The 20,136-nt window shown below is 46.4% G+C and overlaps 1 protein-coding gene across 2 annotated transcripts in view; it reads right to left on the reverse strand.

Moving 5' to 3' along the window:
• The window catches only part of LOC126418523 (uncharacterized), a 202,846-nt gene that overhangs the window by 179,374 nt on the left and 3,336 nt on the right, over window positions 1-20,136 (reverse strand). For both annotated transcript variants that reach the window (XM_050085326.1, XM_050085325.1), the window contains exon 2: window positions 8,371-8,481. In XM_050085326.1, the coding sequence (XP_049941283.1) occupies window positions 8,371-8,481 (111 nt within the window). The remainder of the gene's footprint in view (window positions 1-8,370; window positions 8,482-20,136) is intronic.

Consider the following 20,136-nt stretch of genomic DNA (forward strand, 5'->3'; position numbering starts at 1 on the left):
CGCAGACTGAAACTTGACTATAGACTGGTACAGACTAATGCAGACTGGTACAGATTGGTGCAGACAAATGCAGACTGGCCAATCAGAGGTCTGTACACTCGTTATAATACCTCATGCGTTCACGTATCACTGTGCGAGTGTGATCCGCGAGGAGAAAACGTTCTACGTTAGCAGCAATCTCATTGGCTGCGTTACATATTAATACACAGATCGGCGGAAGCAGAATTTGGTCCATCTCTAAGGCAGCGCCATCTCGTAGTGCATTGACGGACGAGCGCTGCGCCTGCGCTGTTGTGCTTAGCTGTTGTGCTCTAGTGGGAAAGTTGTGTACGCGCTCACTACGCGGAACTATGTACACAACAGCTAGTTTCACTCCTGACTCTATCGATAACACCCATAACTCACTTAGATAGTTTGATGTACACCGAGATGGCAAAAGTCATGGGATAGTGATATACTCATTTATAGAAGTTGGTAGTATCGCATACACAAGGTACGAAAGGCCAGTGCATTGGCGGAGCTGTTTTTTGTACTCAGGTGATTCATGTGGAAAGGTTTCCGGGGCGATTATGGCAGCACGACGGGTATTAATAGACTTTGAACGTGGAGTGGCAGTTGGAGCTAGACGCATGGGACATTGCATTTCGGAAATCGTTAGGAATTCAATACTCCGAGATCCACAGCGTCAAGTGTATACCGAGAATACCAAATTTCAAGCATTGTCCCACACCACTCCCAGCACAATGGCCGACGGCCTTAACGATCCGGAGCGGCGGCGTTTGCATAGAGTTGTCAGTGCTAACAGACGAGCAACGCAGCCTGGGGTAACCGCAGAAGTCAGTGTGCAGCGTACGACGTACGTGTGCGTTAGGAGTGCCTATGCTAACAGAACGACATCGCCTGCAGCGCCTCTCCTGGGCTGGTGACTACATAGTTGGACCCGAGACGACTGGAAAATCGTGGCCTGGTCTATTGAGTCCCAATCTCAGCTGGTGAGAGATGACGGCTGGGTTCAAGTGTGACGAAGACCCCGCGAAGCCATGGACCCAATTTATTAACAAGACACTGTGCGAGCTGGTGATAGATCCATGATACTGTAGACTGTGTTTACATGGAATTGACTGGGTGCTCTGGACCTGCTGAACCGATAACTGACTGGAAATGGTTATGTTTGGCTACTTGTAAACCATTTGCAGTCATTCATAGGCTTCCAGTTTCCCATACAACGATGGAATTTTCGTGGATAACTACGTGCCATGCCACCAGGTAAAAAATGTTCCCGATTTGTTTGAAGAACGTTCTGGCCATCTCGAGCGAATGATTTGGCCACCCAGATCGTCGGGCATAAGTCCCATTTATGTGGCACAATCGAGATGTCAGTTCGTGAACACTTGGGTAGTTATGGACGACTATATAGGCAGCACGGCTGAGTATTTCTGCAGGGTACTCCCAACAACTGTGGATCCATTCCACGTCGAGTTACTGCACTACGCGAGGAAAAGGACATCCGACCGATATCTGGCGGTATCCCATGACTCGTAACGCACTCGTAACGCACGTAACGCATTCGTAACGCACATCTATAGTCTGACGTAAACCCACGAGGCTTTGTCGACATACTCATTGGGTTCCAAAATTAAAACAACAAACCGCTATTTCCCAGTGTGGTGTCTATCTCACGATATAATCATACAAACTGCCAACAGGAGTCCGTACGATCGTGTCCTGCACGGATGATGGGATTCTGGTCAATGGGCAACTACGCCAACAATGATGTGAGGGCACCTATGTCTGCCGTGTACTCCCACATCCACACACCACTGTGTACACAGTCACAGACAGTGCTGTACGGCACAGAGAAGACGCTTACGAGTTTCTCTACGGTGGAGGGCCATGGGAAGAATGGAAGCAGGACAGTAGCAGACTGATGTAGTCCGATGGCTTAATGTGAATTGTTCTGTTGTTTTTCGGATGTGGCGACAGTTTTTAGAGATCGTAACTGTATCCCGAAGACCGAGCGGGGCCGACTACGTGTAACATCAGAGAGAAAAAACCGTTATTTTGTTGTAAAGATACGACATTACTGCCTTAGTAGTGCACGGCAACAGGCATCTGAGCTCACAGCATCGACTGGACGTGTTGAAGCGAAGCAAACGGTGTACAGAAGGCTTCGGCAGTGACCTTTATTCTCAGAGACCTGCTGTATGTGTACCTCTGACGCGTCTTCACAGAAGGGAACGTCTAGAGTGGAGCCGTCACTACGCCACCTGGACTGTCGGACAGGGGCCAACGTTCTTCTCACAAATGAATCCCGATTTGGTCTGGACAGTGACTCTCGACGATGGAGGGAACGTGGAGCACGATTTCTGGAACCAGTCATTATGGAAAGAGACCGATATCGGGGATGATCCTTAATTGTGTGGGCGGTGATTATGTTGACCACTTAACCTCCTCTTCATGAAACTCTATGTTTAAATCGACAAGGTTTAACAGCTGTCAGATATCGTGACGAGATTTGGGAAAAAAAATGGTTCAAATGGCTCTGAGCACTATGGGACTTAACTTCTAAGGTCATCAGTCCCCTAGAACTTAGAACTACTTAAACCTAACTAACCTAAGGACATCACACACATCCATGCCCGAGGCAGGATTCGAACCTGCGACCGTAGCGGCCGCGCGGTTCCAGACTGTAGCGCCTTTAACCGCTTGGCCACCCCGGCCGGCGAGATTTAGGACTTCATGTACTGTCGTTGTGAAGTGCTGCAGACCCAGACTTCGTATTGATGAAGGATATGTTGAACCTCATAGAGCACGGGTGGATGATGTTTTCTTGAAAACGGAAGATATTGCACACGGGGCTTAGCCTGCACGCTCCCCTGATTTGAATCCCATAGAGCACGGGTTGCATCACGTCAGCATCCACCAACCACTCTCCAAGACTTGCGAGCAGCTACACAAAAAGAAGCTGAATTATTGTCTCAACAAGAGACATCACATCAGCCACAGAATGCCCTGTCTGCACTGCTGCCAGAAGCGGTCCCACACCATACTGAGCGCATTAACCAGTTGTCGGAATGTGTGTGTAAATCCGCTGGGTTGGATTAAAACGAAGAACATTTTTGTCCACCGTTATGCATTTTTTATTTTCATTCTGCTTTAATTTCACCTGATTTACTGTTTGTGGCAACCTAGCTAAATTTCGGTTTGTTACTTTAATTTTGGACACCAGTGTACTATAGAGAGCACTTTGCTTTAAGATTGTTGTGTGATATGACAGGCAATCGGTTAATTCGGCCTGCTGTGTTACCGTGTCGTCTTACAGGGCGCCGTAATCCGGAAGTCCTCAAAAACGAGTTCTCATGTTTATCGGGGAAGGCATTTCTGGCTACAAGAATCGGCATGTTATTGCAGCCTAACAGGCCTCTACACGTTTTGGTTGTCAGCTAATGAATAAATCCAACATTCCTCATAAGATGTATTTGAAAAAATGGTAACGTTTCTTGACTGCCAAGGTCCTCGGACCTTACCCTTTCATATCAGTGTCTGTTAGGATGATTGAAAGGCGAAGTTTGCGAAGAAAATTTAAAGGCGACAAACGAACTTATGATTCGGATTATGAATACTGCTCCTTGATAAAAGACGTCAGGCGACGCCAGAAGAGCTACACATTGACAAGAGAATGCAGTAGTTCATTGAAGTTGGAAGAGTGAATTTACAAAAGTCAACTTGCAGCTTAATCATTTGCATAACACCTTCTGTGTGTGATATTACGTGTTGATACCTACTGGAGTCTCAAAGTTGGCAAGGGCAACGCAAGTTTACGTCAGATGCCGCTAGGGATCATGCAGTAACTGGTGGACCCAATGGTGCACGCTCACTGAACCACTCCTCCAATGGCTCCGTACGATAAGCGCCCCCCAATATACACTCCTGGAAATTGAAATAAGAACACCGTGAATTCATTGTCCCAGGAAGGGGAAACTTTATTGACACATTCCTGGGGTCAGATACATCACATGATCACACTGACAGAACCACAGGCACATAGACACAGGCAACAGAGCATGCACAATGTCGGCACTAGTACAGTGTATATCCACCTTTCGCAGCAATGCAGGCTGCTATTCTCCCATGGAGACGATCGTAGAGATGCTGGATGTAGTCCTGTGGAACGGCTTGCCATGCCATTTCCACCTGGCGCCTCAGTTGGACCAGCGTTCGTGCTGGACGTGCAGACCGCGTGAGACGACGCTTCATCCAGTCCCAAACATGCTCAATGGGGGACAGATCCGGAGATCTTGCTGGCCAGGGTAGTTGACTTACACCTTCTAGAGCACGTTGGGTGGCACGGGATACATGCGGACGTGCATTGTCCTGTTGGAACAGCAAGTTCCCTTGCCGGTCTAGGAATGGTAGAACGATGGGTTCGATGACGGTTTGGATGTACCGTGCACTATTCAGTGTCCCCTCGACGATCACCAGTGGTGTACGGCCAGTGTAGGAGATCGCTCCCCACACCATGATGCCGGGTGTTGGCCCTGTGTGCCTCGGTCGTATGCAGTCCTGATTGTGGCGCTCACCTGCACGGCGCCAAACACGCATACGACCATCATTGGCACCAAGGCAGAAGCGACTCTCATCGCTGAAGACGACACGTCTCCATTCGTCCCTCCATTCACGCCTGTCGCGACACCGCTGGAGGCGGGTTGCACGATGTTGGGGCGTGAGCGGAAGACGGCCTAACGGTGTGCGGGACCGTAGCCCAGCTTCATGGAACGGTTGCGAATGGTCCTCGCCGATACTCCAGGAGCAACAGTGTCCCTAATTTGCTGGGAAGTGGCGATGCGGTCCCCTACGGCACTGCGTAGGATCCTACGGTCTTGGCGTGCATCCGAGCGTCGCTGCGGTCCGGTCCCAGGTCGACGGGCACGTGCACCTTCCGCCGACCACTGGCGACAACATCGATGTACTGTGGAGACCTCACGCCCCACGTGTTGAGCAATTCGGCGGTACGTCCACCCGGCCTCCCGCATGCCCACTATACGCCCTCGCTCAAAGTCTGTCAACTGCACATACGGTTCACGTCCACGCTGTCGCGGCATGCTACCAGTGTTAAAGACTGCGATGGAGCTCCGTATGCCACGGCAAACTGGCTGACACTGACGGCGGCGGTGCACAAATGCTGCGCAGCTAGCGCCATTCGACGGCCAACACCGCGGTTCCTGGTGTGTCCGCTGTGCCGTGCGTGTGATCATTGCTTGTACAGCCCTCTCGCAGTGTCCGGAGCAAGTATGGTGGGTCTGACACACCGGTGTCAATGTGTTCTTTTTTCCATTTCCAGGAGTGTACAATGGCCAGCAGCAGCACACAGTCCACACACACTCGGAGCCACTTTGCTACTTGACGCTAGACAGACGCGGCCTAGTCGCGACTCCGACACCACCTTTTGTTCAAAAATGTCTCTGAGCACTTTGGGACTTAACTGCTGAGGTCATCAGTCCCCTAGAACTTAGAACCACTTAAACCTAACTAACCTAAGGACATACACACATCCATGTCCGAGTCAGGATTCGAACCTGCGACCGTAGCGGTCGCGTGCTTCCAGACAATAGCGCCTAGAACCGCTCGGCCACCAGGGCCGGCCCCACCTTTTGTTCAAATGGTTCAAATGGCTCTGAGCACTACGGGACTTAACATCTATGGTCATCAGTCCCCTAGAACTTAGAACTACTTAAACCTAACTAACCTAAGGACATCACACAACACCCAGCCATCACGAGGCAGAGAAAATCCCTGACCCCGCCGGGAATCGAACCCAGGAACCCGGAAGTGGGAAGCGAGAACGCTACCGCACGACCACGAGATGCGGGCCCCACCTTTTGTGCTTTGGTTGGTAGTACCTCTTACTTGTTGACATTGAGAGCTGGACCCTATTTTGTGCTGCATTATTTGTATTGAGTCTTTGCACACTCGGAGATAGACAAGTTAAGTAAATCTCATATTTACTGTGTTAACTCGTTTAATGATTATGTAAGATGGCAACGGCCTTGCACCTTACATGAGTCCATTTAACGTGACACTAGGTTTTGTTGGAGTAATACTTTAAATTACGGTGTAGGAAATCTATGTGGAAAGGCATCGGCACGCGAGAATTCCGCGATTTTGTAATTATAAGATTTTGCGGAAAGGCAGTACGCGAGACAGAGCTCGGCTACATCCCCGCCTAACCGCCGAAGTCCACAGCTTGGCGGTATGAATGGTGAACTGGGGGATTTCTGTAATCCGTTAGAGAGGCCACAGCGGTCGGCCTCTGAGGGACGTGCGGCGGCAGGTCTTCAAGTGGTTACCAAAACAGAGCGGTGGATAGCTGGAAGGGCTTTCCTGTGCGTGCTCTCGCCTATGTCCCACCAATTTTACACCTACGAGTAACTCAAGTGGAGCAGGCCAGGAGTTGCGAATAACAAACATTCAATGCAAGAATCTGTGTTCGCTACGATGGGGAATCTCGAGTGGTCTCTTGGGAGGAAACTTCCAGTAAACGCGTTATTACCCACAGCTTTGGTTCTTCCCAGCCGACGAGGGCGGAGTTTACTTGTGAAATTTTGTAGAAATAAAAGAATTGTGGCAGGCCGTACATTGGTCGGCACTGGCAAACTGGGTATTTTGAAAGCTTCTAGTGATGTGATTCGCTCAGTAAAAGTTGAGGTGAGAAAATAAGGATGAAGAGCGATCTTGCTGGACTCTTGGTAGAGATCTTCCGTTCTGGGCTCTCGTACTGAAAGGACGTTAGCCAAGTCGTCTCCCCTCTTGGTCTTTCGTTCTGAAAGGACGTTAGCCGCGCCATCTCATTGCTGGCGGAAACATTGTCGCAATTAGGGAAGTTTACGGACAGCAGTCTGGTGTTCGAATAGAGTAGGATTGTACTTTGCGAGACGCCACACGCCGATCGCACGGCTGCGCATCGCCGTCGGAGACCGGCGTTACAACAGGAATGTTACGGTGAGATCGCTCGCGCTTCAGCCTGTGTTAGGAGTAACGTTAAATAGTGGGATCAATTGGAATTGCTGTTTCCACAGAGGTTTCACAGTACTTTGGAGTGTTATAAGAGATCGCGTTTTGGACCGATTTTAACACAGTTACTGCCAATGCCAGATAGGAGGATAATTTGTAAATTGTTCATTATGTTTTATTCAGCATTGATCTTAAGGTTATAATAAATTCAGTAGAGCCTTTACTTTCAGTAGTTGATCCTGAATTCACCCTTTTGCTTTATTTTATTTTGGGTATGTGTTTGATGTCATTGAACACCCTAAGTGTCCGTCATCGTTCATGTTCGGAAGTAAAAATAGGTGTGATTTATCGTCAACACTACCACCGCAGATTAATTAGGGATGACCGGGCCACATTTTAATCTAGCGTTATCCATATTTGCGTATAGTTCCACTCCCAATTTCTCTGTAAGTTGTTTGTCAGCGGCGAACACACGCAAAAGTGGGACAAGCAACGGGTGGGGTGTTACAATTATTCTGCTCCTGTGCAGCTTTTGTACTACGACGGTTGCCACACAACTTTGTAGGCCACCAATGCTTACCGTTGTGTAGGAAGTCGTACACAACTCTACGACACTATGAGTATTCGAAAGTTCCTGGCAGATTAAAACTGTGGGCCGGACCGAGACTCGTACTCGGGACCTTTGCCTTTCGCGGGCAAGTGCTCTACCATCTGAGCTACCCAAGCACGACTCACGCCCCGTCCTCCTAACTTCACAGGAGTGCTAGTTCTGCAAGGTTCGCAGAAGAGCTTCTGTAAAGTTTGGAAGGTAGCAGACGAGGTACTGGCAGAAGTAAAGCTGTGAGGACCGGGCGTGAGTCGTGCTTCGGTAGCTCAGATGGCTGCCGGCACGGTAGCTCAGCGTGTTCGGTCAGACGGTTAGCAGCCCTCTGTAATAAAAAAAACTGAGCTAATCGATCAACAACGAACTTCAACGGATGTCTCACGACGTCCGCCCCGAGCAGATGCAACGAACAAAAACGAACAAAATGAGACTCAAAAAAAAAAAAAAAAAAAAAAAAAAAAGATGGTAGAGCACTTGCCCGCGAAAGGCAAAGGTCCCAAGTTCGAGTCTCGGTCGGGCACACAGTTTTAATCTGCCAGGAAGTTTCATATCAGCGCACACTCTGCTGCAGAGTGAAAATCTCATTCTGGACTGTGAGTATTCCTTTAGGTTATATTGTGACGGCTGTACCTCTGTAACCAGTAACAGTGGAACACATGTTATATGGAACGTTTTCGTTTATTAGTCTGCACTACAACCTCCTAAGATGCTTACTATTCCTCGTGAAACGTTGAAAGTATCGGCGCGGCACTCACACGGCCCTGGGGTCCACAACGCCCGCGCCCACGGGCACGGTGTGGCCCATCGCCTCCAGCGCCACCAGAGTCTCCAGCTCCGCCAGCCGCTGGTCCGACAGCCGCTTCCACCTGAGCACACAAACAGACGCCAGCGTTACATAGCTAGCTGCCCGCCTGTAGCGACCGCTTACTGCAGAAGGGCAACGTGTCCACATATCCTACCATCAATTACAGGCAAAAAAAACTAAATAAAACCAATTTAATGAAATTTATATCCTGACATGCATTTCTGGTTTCTTTATGTAGGTAATTTTCCTTAATATACACACTAATGACCAGGAAAATTGCTACACCAAGAAGAAATACAGATGATAAACGGGTATTCATTGGACAAATATATTATACTAGCACTGACATGTGATTACAATTCACGCAATTTGGGTGCATAGATCCTGAGAAATTAGTACCCAGAACAACCACCTCTGGCCGTAATAACGGCCTTGATACGTTTAGGCATTGAGTCAAACAGAGCTGGGATGGCGTGTACAGATACAGCTGCCCATGCAGCTTCAACACGATACCACAGTTCATCAAGTGTAGTGACTGGTGTATTGTGACGAGCCAGTTGTTCGGCCACCATTGACCAGACGTTTTCAATTGGTCAGAGATCAGTCGAACATTTTCTGTATGCAGAAAGACCCGTACAGGACCTGCAACATGCGGTCGTGCATTATCCCGCCGCAATGTAGCGTTTCGCAGGGATTCGAATGAAGGGTAGAGCCACGGGTCGTAACACATCTGAAATGTAACGTCCACTGTTCAGAGTGCCGGCAATGCGAACAAGAGGTGACCGAGACGGGTAACCAATGGCACCCCATACCATCACGCCGGGTGATACGCCAGTGCGGCGATAACGAATACATGCTTCCAATGTGCATTCACCGCCACGTCGCCAAACACGGATGCGACCATCATGATGATGTAAACAGGACCTGGATTCATCCGAAAAAATGACGTTTTGCCATTCGTGCACCTTGGTTCGTAGTTGTGTACACCATCACAGGCGCTCCTGTCTGTGATGCAGCGTCAAGAGTAACCGCAGCCATGGTCTACGAGCTGATAGTCCATGCTGCTGCAAACGTCGTCGAACTTCGTACAGATGGTTGGTTTCCTGCAAACGTCTCCTTCTATTGACTCAGTGATCTAGACGTGGCTGCACGATCCGTTACAGCCATACGGGTAAGATGCCTGTCATCTCGACTGCCAGTGATATGAGCCCGTTGAGATCCAGGACGGCGTTCCGCATTACCCTCCTGAACCCACCGATTCTGTATTCTGCTAACAGTCATTGCATCTCGACCAACGTGAGCAGCAATGTCGCGATGCGATAAACCGCAATCGCGATAGGCTACAATCGGACCTTTATCAAAGTCGGAAACGTGATGGTACGCATTTCTCCTCCTTACACGAGGCATCACAACAACGTTTCACCAGACAACGCCGGTCAACTGCTGTTTGTGTATGAGTAATCGGTTGGAAACTTTCCTCATGTCAGCACGTTGTAGGTGACGCCACTGGTGCCAACCTTGTGTGATTGCTCTGAAAAGCTAATCATCTGCATATCACAGCATCTTCTTCCTGTCGGTTAAATTCGCGTCTGCAGCACGTCATCTTCGTGGTGTAGCAATTTTAATGGCCAGTAGTGTACATGTAAATGTCAAGTATGGCATAAGGGGAAAGAGAGAGACGAATCTGTTTATTGGACATGTTCCCTTTCTGCAGTACACTGGGTATTCAAATTAATTTTAAGACTGAGTTAATTGTTTTACAGTAGAATCGTTAATATAAACATCTTTTACTGTAATACACATTTTTGGGACTAATTTCTGAATAACACGGCCTTGCCGAAGTGGTAACTCCGGTTCCGGTCAGATCACCGAATTTAAGCGCTGTCGGGCTGGGCTATCACTTGGTTGGGTGACCATTCGGTCTGCCGAGCGCAGTTGGCAAGCGGGATCCACTCAGCCCCTGTGAGGCAAACTGAGAGCTATAAGGGGCGTTCAAAAAGAAACGAGCCGGAGGTGTAATTACAGAAATCACTACCTGTATTGACCCTGGCTGTTGAGACACTTGTCCCAATTTGTCACGAGGCGGTGAACGGCTGTCTCATAAAATTTCCGGGGCTGTGATGTTAACCAGTTCCGCACGTACAGGTGGACGTCGTCGTCTGAGGTGAATCGTTTGCCCCTCAGAGACTTTTTAAGGGGACCTAAAATTGCCCCCTTCTCATTCACTTCCTGCACCACGGGACAACAGTGAACGTCCAGCGTCACTCGCAATCCTTGACCACTCTTCGCCAAGCGATTAAACCAAAACGGGCAGGCAAACTCACCCGTGGGGTCATTCTGCTCCACGACAGTGCAAAGCCTGATACGGCCAACACAGTCGAGGCACCCCTGCAGAAATTCCAAAGGGATGTTGTCGGGCACCCTCCGTTCAGTCCGGACCTCTCTGCCTGTGATTACGACATTTTTGGTCCCTTTAAAAAGGCTCTGAGGGGCAACTCGACACTGTGTTTCTCGAGCCATGCCATTACACTCTTCAACCAGTGTACGATACTCCTTGGCCGTCATGGTGTCTTGAATGGGCTCCGCTGGAGCCATGGATGCCCACATGAATTTTTCGCAGATCATAATGGAGTCGCCGCTAGCTTGTCCAGTTGTACAGGTATTAAGGAGCTGTTCCCCTGGAAGATGAGTGTATCGTGGTCTCCCGTCGGCACGATGAAGTAGGTATCGAGATTCATCAGACCATCCAACGCTCTGCCGCTGTGCCAAATTATAGTGCCGATTGTCACGTGCCCGTTGCAGTCGTATTAACATTATCACGTGAATGGGTCGTCGGCTGCGGAGGCCCATCATTAGTACTCTTCGCTACTCTTTGTGTTCAGACACATTTGTATTCTACGCACCATTAAAGTCTAATGTTAGCTGCGCACAGATCGCCGCCTGTCCTATTTAACCAGTCTGCCCAGCCTCCGACGTCCGACATCTGTAATGAGGGGTGGCCGTCCAACCCACGACATCTGTACGCGGTTTCACCACGTGTTGAAGACACTCACCACAGCACTCCTTGAACATCCGACAAGTCGTGCAGTTTCGGAAATTCTCTTGCCGAGCCTCCACCCCAACACAATCTGCCCTCGGTCCAATTCAGACGGATCGCGCTCCGTCCCCATTCTACACACGGACAACACGCCCACTGACACTGCATACATCGTAGGTGTGTCTGACTAGCAGTCATTGCTCTACAGGTGACGCTGCTATTGTCTGGACGGTTTTCTGTCAATAGTACGTCGGAGGCCATAATGTTCTGGCTGATCAACATATTTTTGTCTAGAATAGTCACAGCTATCATGCTTCTCAACACGACATGTGTGATACTACTTAATCTAAAGTGAATCTGGCTATCTGCAAATAAAATTAAATGTAGAGAATAATTGTCAATAATATTCTGAATGGCTTTGTCACAATTACACAATGGCTAACTGTTGTACATCAAAAACTAAGCGCCGTTAGAAAACGGCTCTACTGAATTTATTTGAAACTTTTGCAGATGGAAGCTGACTCCAATTTTCTCTCAAATATTCGTTTAGACCCTACAGTTGTTTGCTACCTCGCAACGGACAGTTGGGCTCTACTCTATCTGCGTATTGCAAAAGTATTAAGTGCGTAATCCTTTAATGACACACAAGTAACTTGTTCAAACATGCCCTATAACCTTTTCTCAACATTGCCATACACCACAAAAATTATTTTTACACACGATATTAAGTAACGCAAGATTTACTCTTTGCTTTCCTAATGGAAATATTTTTTACTAACAGTGGAGGTAGAAAGGTAATTTGAATGCTGAACACATGACTGATAATTCACCCTGGATACCAAGTAGTAAATACTGTTAAACACAATGACAACTTTACTCTACAGCAACTCTGACAGCCAAAGAATACGCGTCATTCTGTAAGGTGTCAGGCAAATCCAACACCTTCCATGAAAACCCTGACATGATAGCAAATCTGGCAGTATGTCACATAGCTCCGAATAAATCCTGACATTAAATCAACCAAAGTAATACGATCAACGAGTGAGCAAATGAAATACCACAGACTAACACAAGAACCCCTAAATGCATGTCATACCTTCCCACAGTTAAACAGACGCAGTTCCGAGGGGAGAAACGAGAACAGAAGCCAAGAGTAGAGCCGTGTAGGCTAGCAGGCTCTACGATAAGAGCGGGACAATGGGACACCCGCATCGCCGACCGACCGCCAAGAGGTCCATCCCCCAGCCCTCCAGAAGAACAGTATAGATCTTACGATAACACTAAAAGGGCCACACCAGCTGCAAGTTTTCGCGTGAGACTATACGCATCTCTGTTACATAGCAAACATTAAAAACATTGCCCCACCATGAAACGTATAACGTTTCTCATTGGATAGACAGAATTTTTGTATGCAGAGCTTAAGGTTAACATTGAGATGCTGATTGGTCAGTTGAAAACACAGCCAGACACTTTTTTGTTAAACCAACTTCGGTAAACAGTAGTAAGGATAAGTTCGAGAGAGTTTCTACCGAGACAGCGAGGTGTGTGGAGTTGCGCCGCCAGTCGCCCCTGACGCTGCCTAACCACCGACGAGGTAATGAATGCACGCGCAGCCGCATAAGAGTGCATAAGGCTTCACTCAGAACAGCAGAAGTCTCATCTGTTACATTCCCTTTTTACGTAATAATAGTGTCGATCGTCAATTAAACTTCGTGGTATTCACATTTGTTACTTGAAGTTAAAATCTGAAACGTGATGATTTTTCTGTTATATAATTATTGAGAAGCTACATCAGCCACTATAATTTACGAAAAGTTAAATAAGTAATTAAAGACAATTGAGGGTCACTGTAGACCATTTTTGATAGTTTTCTCTTTATAGATGTGATATGGCATAGGTCATCCTTCGATCCATTATAGACCTTGGAAACCCATTCAGGGAATATTCGTTCACATTTTTGTTGAACGCAGTTGGTTTTTATCATCCTGTATTAAAATATTTCCTTTTATCAATAGTACAATTTATAAACAATGTTTTGTGGGTAGAATAAAAATTCCAATGGGAAACTTAACTGCTTTTTCGACGTTATTTTACCAGCTAACTAAAAATAGGAAAGCCTTGAACCCCTTCCACTAAATTTAGTTAGTATTAAGATTCTTTTACAGGGAGTGCAGTGGAGCTGACACTGAAATCATTAAGTATTTGATTATATCATCGCTAGTCTCACTGATCTCTTCTGAACTCTACATGTCATGTGTGGTCTGGCGTCTCCTTACCAGCAACAGGTCCCAGGTTCAAACTAGTCAATTCCATAAAAAAAATATGCTCAGAGTGTCGTTGCGCGAAAGTGGTAGGGAGACACGACTTAGAACAGACACCACGCAGATTGTTAGAACTCATGTGTTCGGGTGTGCAAAGATGCTTACGTTGGCGAACATACCAAACAAACTGATATTTCTTATGACATACAGGATGTTCATTTTAACTGAATACTTTGAAATATATCGAAAACTACACTTGGGATTAAAAAAAGTAATAATTCCAATTTGTTTGTCTCGGATGCGATATGCAACGATACAACACCCGGCTTGTGCGTGGGTGATGGGTCCCAACTTTGAAATCTTCACTGGAAACCCCCGATTATTATTGCAGATTACGATTCTACATGAAAATCTGCATCCGTTTTGTCTGAAGCATTTCCTTGGTTTCGCCGCAGTTGGCGCTGTAATCGGAGGCGTAGAAATGGGTACACAATCGTAATTTCCGACATGCTACTCAATGACCACTGAATATCCAGTGGCACGTGGGACACCACCTCTATGCTGCAAGGGTAGGACAGACCAGTTTTTTATATCTTCTAACTGCAAACCCCATTCGCAATTCTGTATTACTCCAATATATCGAACAGGGGACCACTCGTCACGCCACGGTGGCCGTGTAGACAACTACGACTATCATAACAGGCAGTACACTGCGACCGGAGCTCACGTATCCTGCAGACGTAGCGACCCTAAACATTACAGTACTTGCCCAGTTTTTATTGCCTCCACACCTACTTATCATTTTGAGAACAGACGTGCAAGGGGATGATAAATGTTACAATCACAGAAGAAAAAATTGAAATAATGCTGATTTATGGAGGATGTAGGAGAAATGTTGAGACTGTTGTTGCCTTGTATGCCGAGTGCTTTCCAGAGAAAGCTCTCTCTCGTTGGTTTTTTTAAGTGAACGCCTTTATGACTAATGCCAGCGTACACACCTGGAAAAGGAAACGAAGCAAACGGTCTACAGGAGAAGCTAATGAAATAGCTGTACTAGCGGCAGTGTAGCAGAACCCACAGATAAACGCCCGGCTACTACACCGTGATTCCGGTATGTTCGTAGGTGGTGTTGTCACAATACCGCTTCGTCATAAGTATCATCCAACCCACGTGTTACTGCATAAAGAAATACATGACGCCGATTTCCATAACTGGGTAATGTTGTGCTATCTGTACTATCTGTAATAGTTTGTTCACTGTCGCTACACGTGTCTTTTTAGATGTAGATGTGTGAGCGTATTGCGCAGAGAGTAAACAAGATAATTCAGATAGTCCTTACAGTGCTCCTTCACTCTAGACAACACACTACCTGATACTTTTCGTTTTATTATTTCTTATTCCTTTGCACTTCACATTTTATGCATGATCTCCTTACATATAGGGTGACCATACGACCTGATTAATCGGAATTGTCCCGTTTCTTGAGGCTCAAAAGTTTTTCCCGACTTTTTTTTTTAAAACAAGCAATTTGTCCCGATTTTCAAGGATTATTTTCAGACATTTACAAAGTGGTTAAAATAATTTCTGAGTGTCGATTTTATAAACCATCAATTGAAACTGACATTCCGTACGTTGGTACCCCCTGATAGTGTACAGCTTAACCACTGTAATTGTTGCGTACTCTTATTTGTTTCTTGCTTTTGCTTGCCATTGTTGTCAGCACTCAGTATCAGTTTCGTGTAGGACGTCGTGGTGATGCCGAAACGAAAATCAAAGTTTTCGGAAGAGCTTCAGAAGAAATTTCCTTGCTTCACTGCTACAGACAATGACTGTTCAGCAAAATGTAACATATGTAACTGTGCTGTATCCGTGTCTCATGGTGGTGCTGCAGATCTCAAGCATATAAATGAGCACGTCTACAAGTGTAAAAGAGCCCCACTTTCTTTGCTGAGGTACTATTTTCCAGTGAGTCTACATTCACAAACCATGGTAGCGTTAACCAGCATAAGGTGCATTACTGGAGTGTAGGCAATCCCCACTGCTTACGGCAAGTTGACCATCAACGTCTTTGGTGGGTTAATGTATGGTGTGTCATGATGCGGAACAAACTTAATGGTCCGTCTTTTATAGACGGCACGTTGAATAGACGCAGATATCGACTGTTTTTTGGAAAGGAACCACCGGTACCACTGCAGGACATCAGAAACACGTGTGCAGGCATTTCCGTAGATATGCTTCTCTCCTGCGATGGTCATGTGAAAAGCGGATCACTAAGTATACTGAAGTTGGCGGCGCTATGTTTGAACAGTTACTGTAATTGGAAAAGCAGAGTAGCTTTCGCCTCGAGCCATGACCACAGTGCTACGTCGAGTTGTCCCCTGTTCGATATGTCTGAGGAATACAGCGTTGCGAATGGGGTTTCCGGTTAAGAAATAATGGCCTTTTCTACCTTCGTAGGATGGAGATAAAGTCTCACGTCCCATTGGATATTCAAGGGCCATTGAGTAGCATATTTTAAATTACGATTGAGTGCCCATTTCTGTTCCTCCGATTACAGTGCCATCTGTGACGAAACGAAGAAAATGCTTGAGACAAAATTATGTAGATTCTGCAGTAGAATCGTAATCTGCAATAAAAAACGAGGGTCCCATTGTATATTTCAAAGTTTCCACGAGCCTCGGATACACGGGATGGGATGACGTCGGCGGGGGTCGAGAGTGGTATCATTGGCTGTCCGGCTCCGAGTTTAAACATATTGGAATTATAACTTCTTTTAATCCGCTGTGTGGATTTTGAGATATTTCTGTGTCTTCAATTAAAGTGAACACCCTGTATTCATCTTTTAAAGTTAGCTGCAAATGTAATGCATTGCTAATACATAGAAAGAAGGATCCTTTATTGTATGATTATATGATAGCGGAACAAACACTGGTAGCAGTTACTTCTGTAAAATATCTGGGAGTATGCGTGCGGATCGATTTGAAGTGGAACGATCATCTAAAATTAATTGTTGGTAAGGCGGGTGCCAGGTTGGGGTTCATTGGGAGAGTCCTTAGAAAATGTAGTCCATCAACAAAGGAGGTGGCTTACAAAACACTCGTTCGACTTATACTTGAGTACTGCTCATCAGTGTGGGATCCGTACCAGATCGGGTTGACGGAGGAGATAGAGAAGATCCAAAGAAGAGCGACGCGTTTCGTCACAGGGTTATTTGGTAACCGTGATAGCGTTACGGAGATGTTTAGCAAACTCAAGTGGCAGACTCTGCAAGAGAGGCGCTCTGCATCGCGGTGTAGCTCGCTGTCCAGGTTTCGAGAGGGTGTGTTTCTGGCTGAGGTATCGAATATATTGCTTCCCCCTACTTATACCTCCCGAGGAGATCACGAATGTAAAATTAGAGAGATTCGAGTGCGCACGGAGGCTTTCAGACAATCGTTCTTCCCGCGAACCATACGCGACTGGAACAGAAAAGGGAGGTAATGACAGTGGCACGTAAAGTGCCCTCCGCCACACACCGTTGGGTGGCTTGCGGAGTATAAATGTAGATGTAGATGTAGATGTAGATACTTCTTTTCTGTGCCGATATCGTGATCACTTTTCGTTGGCTGTGCACTCTCAAGTAAGTTAAGACTGATCCACGTATGGCATTGCCAGATGATTTTACTTTCATCTCTTGTCTTTCAGTGTTTTATTGAGTTGTAAAAGGCGTGAAAGGCTATAACACCACTTCGATGTGTAACCGTCCGCTTCGAAGTGTACCCGTGCTTTTTCAGATATGCTTTGCTAGATACGTTTCTGCGTCTACTATTATGCTGTGTGTAGTTATTCACATTGAAAGCTCTGGTCTCCATTGTAGAAGACTCTGTTCTAACCGACATGTCGCAGATTGATTCCCTGCCTGCAGTAAACACAAAACTGAAGGCGCTGACAAACCTGTGATATCGTGCAAACAGGTTTCTTTTATGCGCCGTTTCCGACTTATTTAGCATTGAAATTAGGCAATAAGGTCGTTGCGTGCACAAATTCATACACTCGCACGTGCGCGTAACACATCTAATGGTCTGTGAGTTACCACAATTCACATTACCAGCTAAAATATGCCTTTTTTTGAAAATGATAAATTTAAGCTAGTTGAGCGAAAGATACGTTTGTTCGATTTGCGGAAAGCGAACGACACTGTTTCCGGCAGGCTGCAGCAACTTGCACGTACGGCGACCTGATTCGCTGACTTCGATGCTAAATAACTAGGTAACGGCGTAACTTATCGATTTTTTTCTTATTATTACTCAGCACTCAGCTTATTAGATAGTTCACGACCGCCCTGCGTACACAGTGTATGGTGAGCGCCTGATGACCCAGCAACACAACACGCAGGACTGCCCGGCAGGTTGCCGCCATGCCGACGCGGCTACATTTCTCTGCGACATCCCGTGCAAGGGCGTTTTATCTTAAGGCATGTGGATTTTCTGATGACAATATTTGTGGATTTTGGGAATGTAACCAGATAGGTGAAATCAAGCCTAAAAAGTGAAAAAGTTCGATCTAAAACACCATGTCGGTTTATAAACCCCTGAAACGATTCACGACACGCTATTCGCTTCGCATGGTCCATACAGCGTGACTTTTGCACAGCAGTAATTTTATACGGACACATACATAGCTCTTTGGTTACGTCATTCTGTGCTGCCGTACGGCAGCCTTTAGGATTTTGCGATAACCTTCTCACTAATTTTGATGGACTCTGCAACGTTACGTCCGAAATATCGTGAAACTTCCGTTCTGTTGAACTTGTGAGCCTACCAGTTCGTGGTGATTCAAGAACTGAACCTTTTGTCTGCAATTTGCAAATTAAATCACTTATAGTGTCACGATGTGAACATCTAGAAGCAGGAAAACGCAATCTAAGTTGCCGCCTGACATACACCGCAAAGTTATCTCCTGTACGGAAAACCTCTTCCATTAAAACCGCTCTCTCTGCAACAGAAAGCATTCGCACTAGACTCAGGTCTTACAAGAACTAGACGATAACACAACTAACAGCTGCAGTGACCGCGTAACACTACTACCTCCAACCTACTACTGCGGGTCCACGGAACACGAGCAGGCGAGATTTGAACGTCCTCCCAACCTCACGCGACCCGCAAAGCGAAACACGCGAGGGTCGCGCTGTGCAGAGACGTAAGTGTAGTCAGTGCAGTAACAACGATGGCAGCTTGAACTAACAACAGTAAACAACGGATACCCATTATATTATCAGGCAGCGTTCAGTAGTGAACGGGCGGCCGAAGTATGTTAACGTTGTTGTGTCACAAACCGCAGTGGAGCAACGATCTGAACGTTTGTAAATTATCCGTTCAAAATATTGCCAAGAACATTTTGAAGAAGAGAAAAATTCGTGTTTGTGCCAAGTGCGTCCCGCACACGGTGATTCCTCAACAGAAACGACGAGACGTGGAAATCTGAAATGAAAGATGCGGAAATTCTTTCCCGGAAAAAATCATCACCGATGGCAGGACTTGATGATGTAACTACGAAACTTCCACGAAACGAGAAACTGCAGAAGACGCCTCTGGTGGTTCGCCAGGACGCAACCAACGTCGATTTTCATGCGTAAGTTGAACAACATCTGGAACCGGACTGTTCATATGTTTTACGAACGTTCCTTGCACTGTACTCAAAAAACACAATTTTAACTTTTCTCTATTTTTTATTGATCCAGGCAGGAATCTTTAAAGAGTGTTGGGGTATGACCTGTTGGCAGCTAGGCGTAAGGGTACAGTTCCCTTACACATTATGATTGTACAGGATGCGAGTGCATAGTAGTTGTTGTGCAGTCCAGAGACTGGTTTGATGCAGCTCTCCATGCTACTCTATCCTGTGCAAGCTGCTTCATCTCCTAGTACTTACTGCAACCTACATCCTTCTGAATCTGCTTAGTGTATTCATCTCTTGGTCTCCCTCCACGATTTGTACCCTCCACGCTGCCCTCCAATGCTAAATTGGTGATCCCTTGATGCCTCAGAACATGTCCTACCAACCGATCCCTTCTTCTAGTCAAGTTGTGCCACAAACTCCTCTTCTCCCCAATTCTATTCAAGACCTCCTCATTAGTTATGTGATCTACCCATCTAATCTTGAGCATTCTTCTGTAGCACCACATTTCGAAAGCTTCCATTCTCTTCTTGTCTAAACTATTTATCGTCCATGTTTCACTTCCATACATGGCTACACTCCATACAAATACTTTCAGAAACGACTTCCTGACACTTAAATCTATATTCGATGTTAACAAATTTCTCTTCTTCAGAAACGCTTTCCTTGCCATTGCCAGTCTACATTTTATATCCTCCCTACTTCGACCATCATCAGTTATTTTGCTCCACAAATAGCAAAACTCATTTACTACTTTAAGCGTCTC

This window comes from Schistocerca serialis, chromosome 9 (genome assembly GCF_023864345.2).
Source record: "Schistocerca serialis cubense isolate TAMUIC-IGC-003099 chromosome 9, iqSchSeri2.2, whole genome shotgun sequence".
Lineage (NCBI taxonomy): Eukaryota > Metazoa > Arthropoda > Insecta > Orthoptera > Acrididae > Schistocerca > Schistocerca serialis.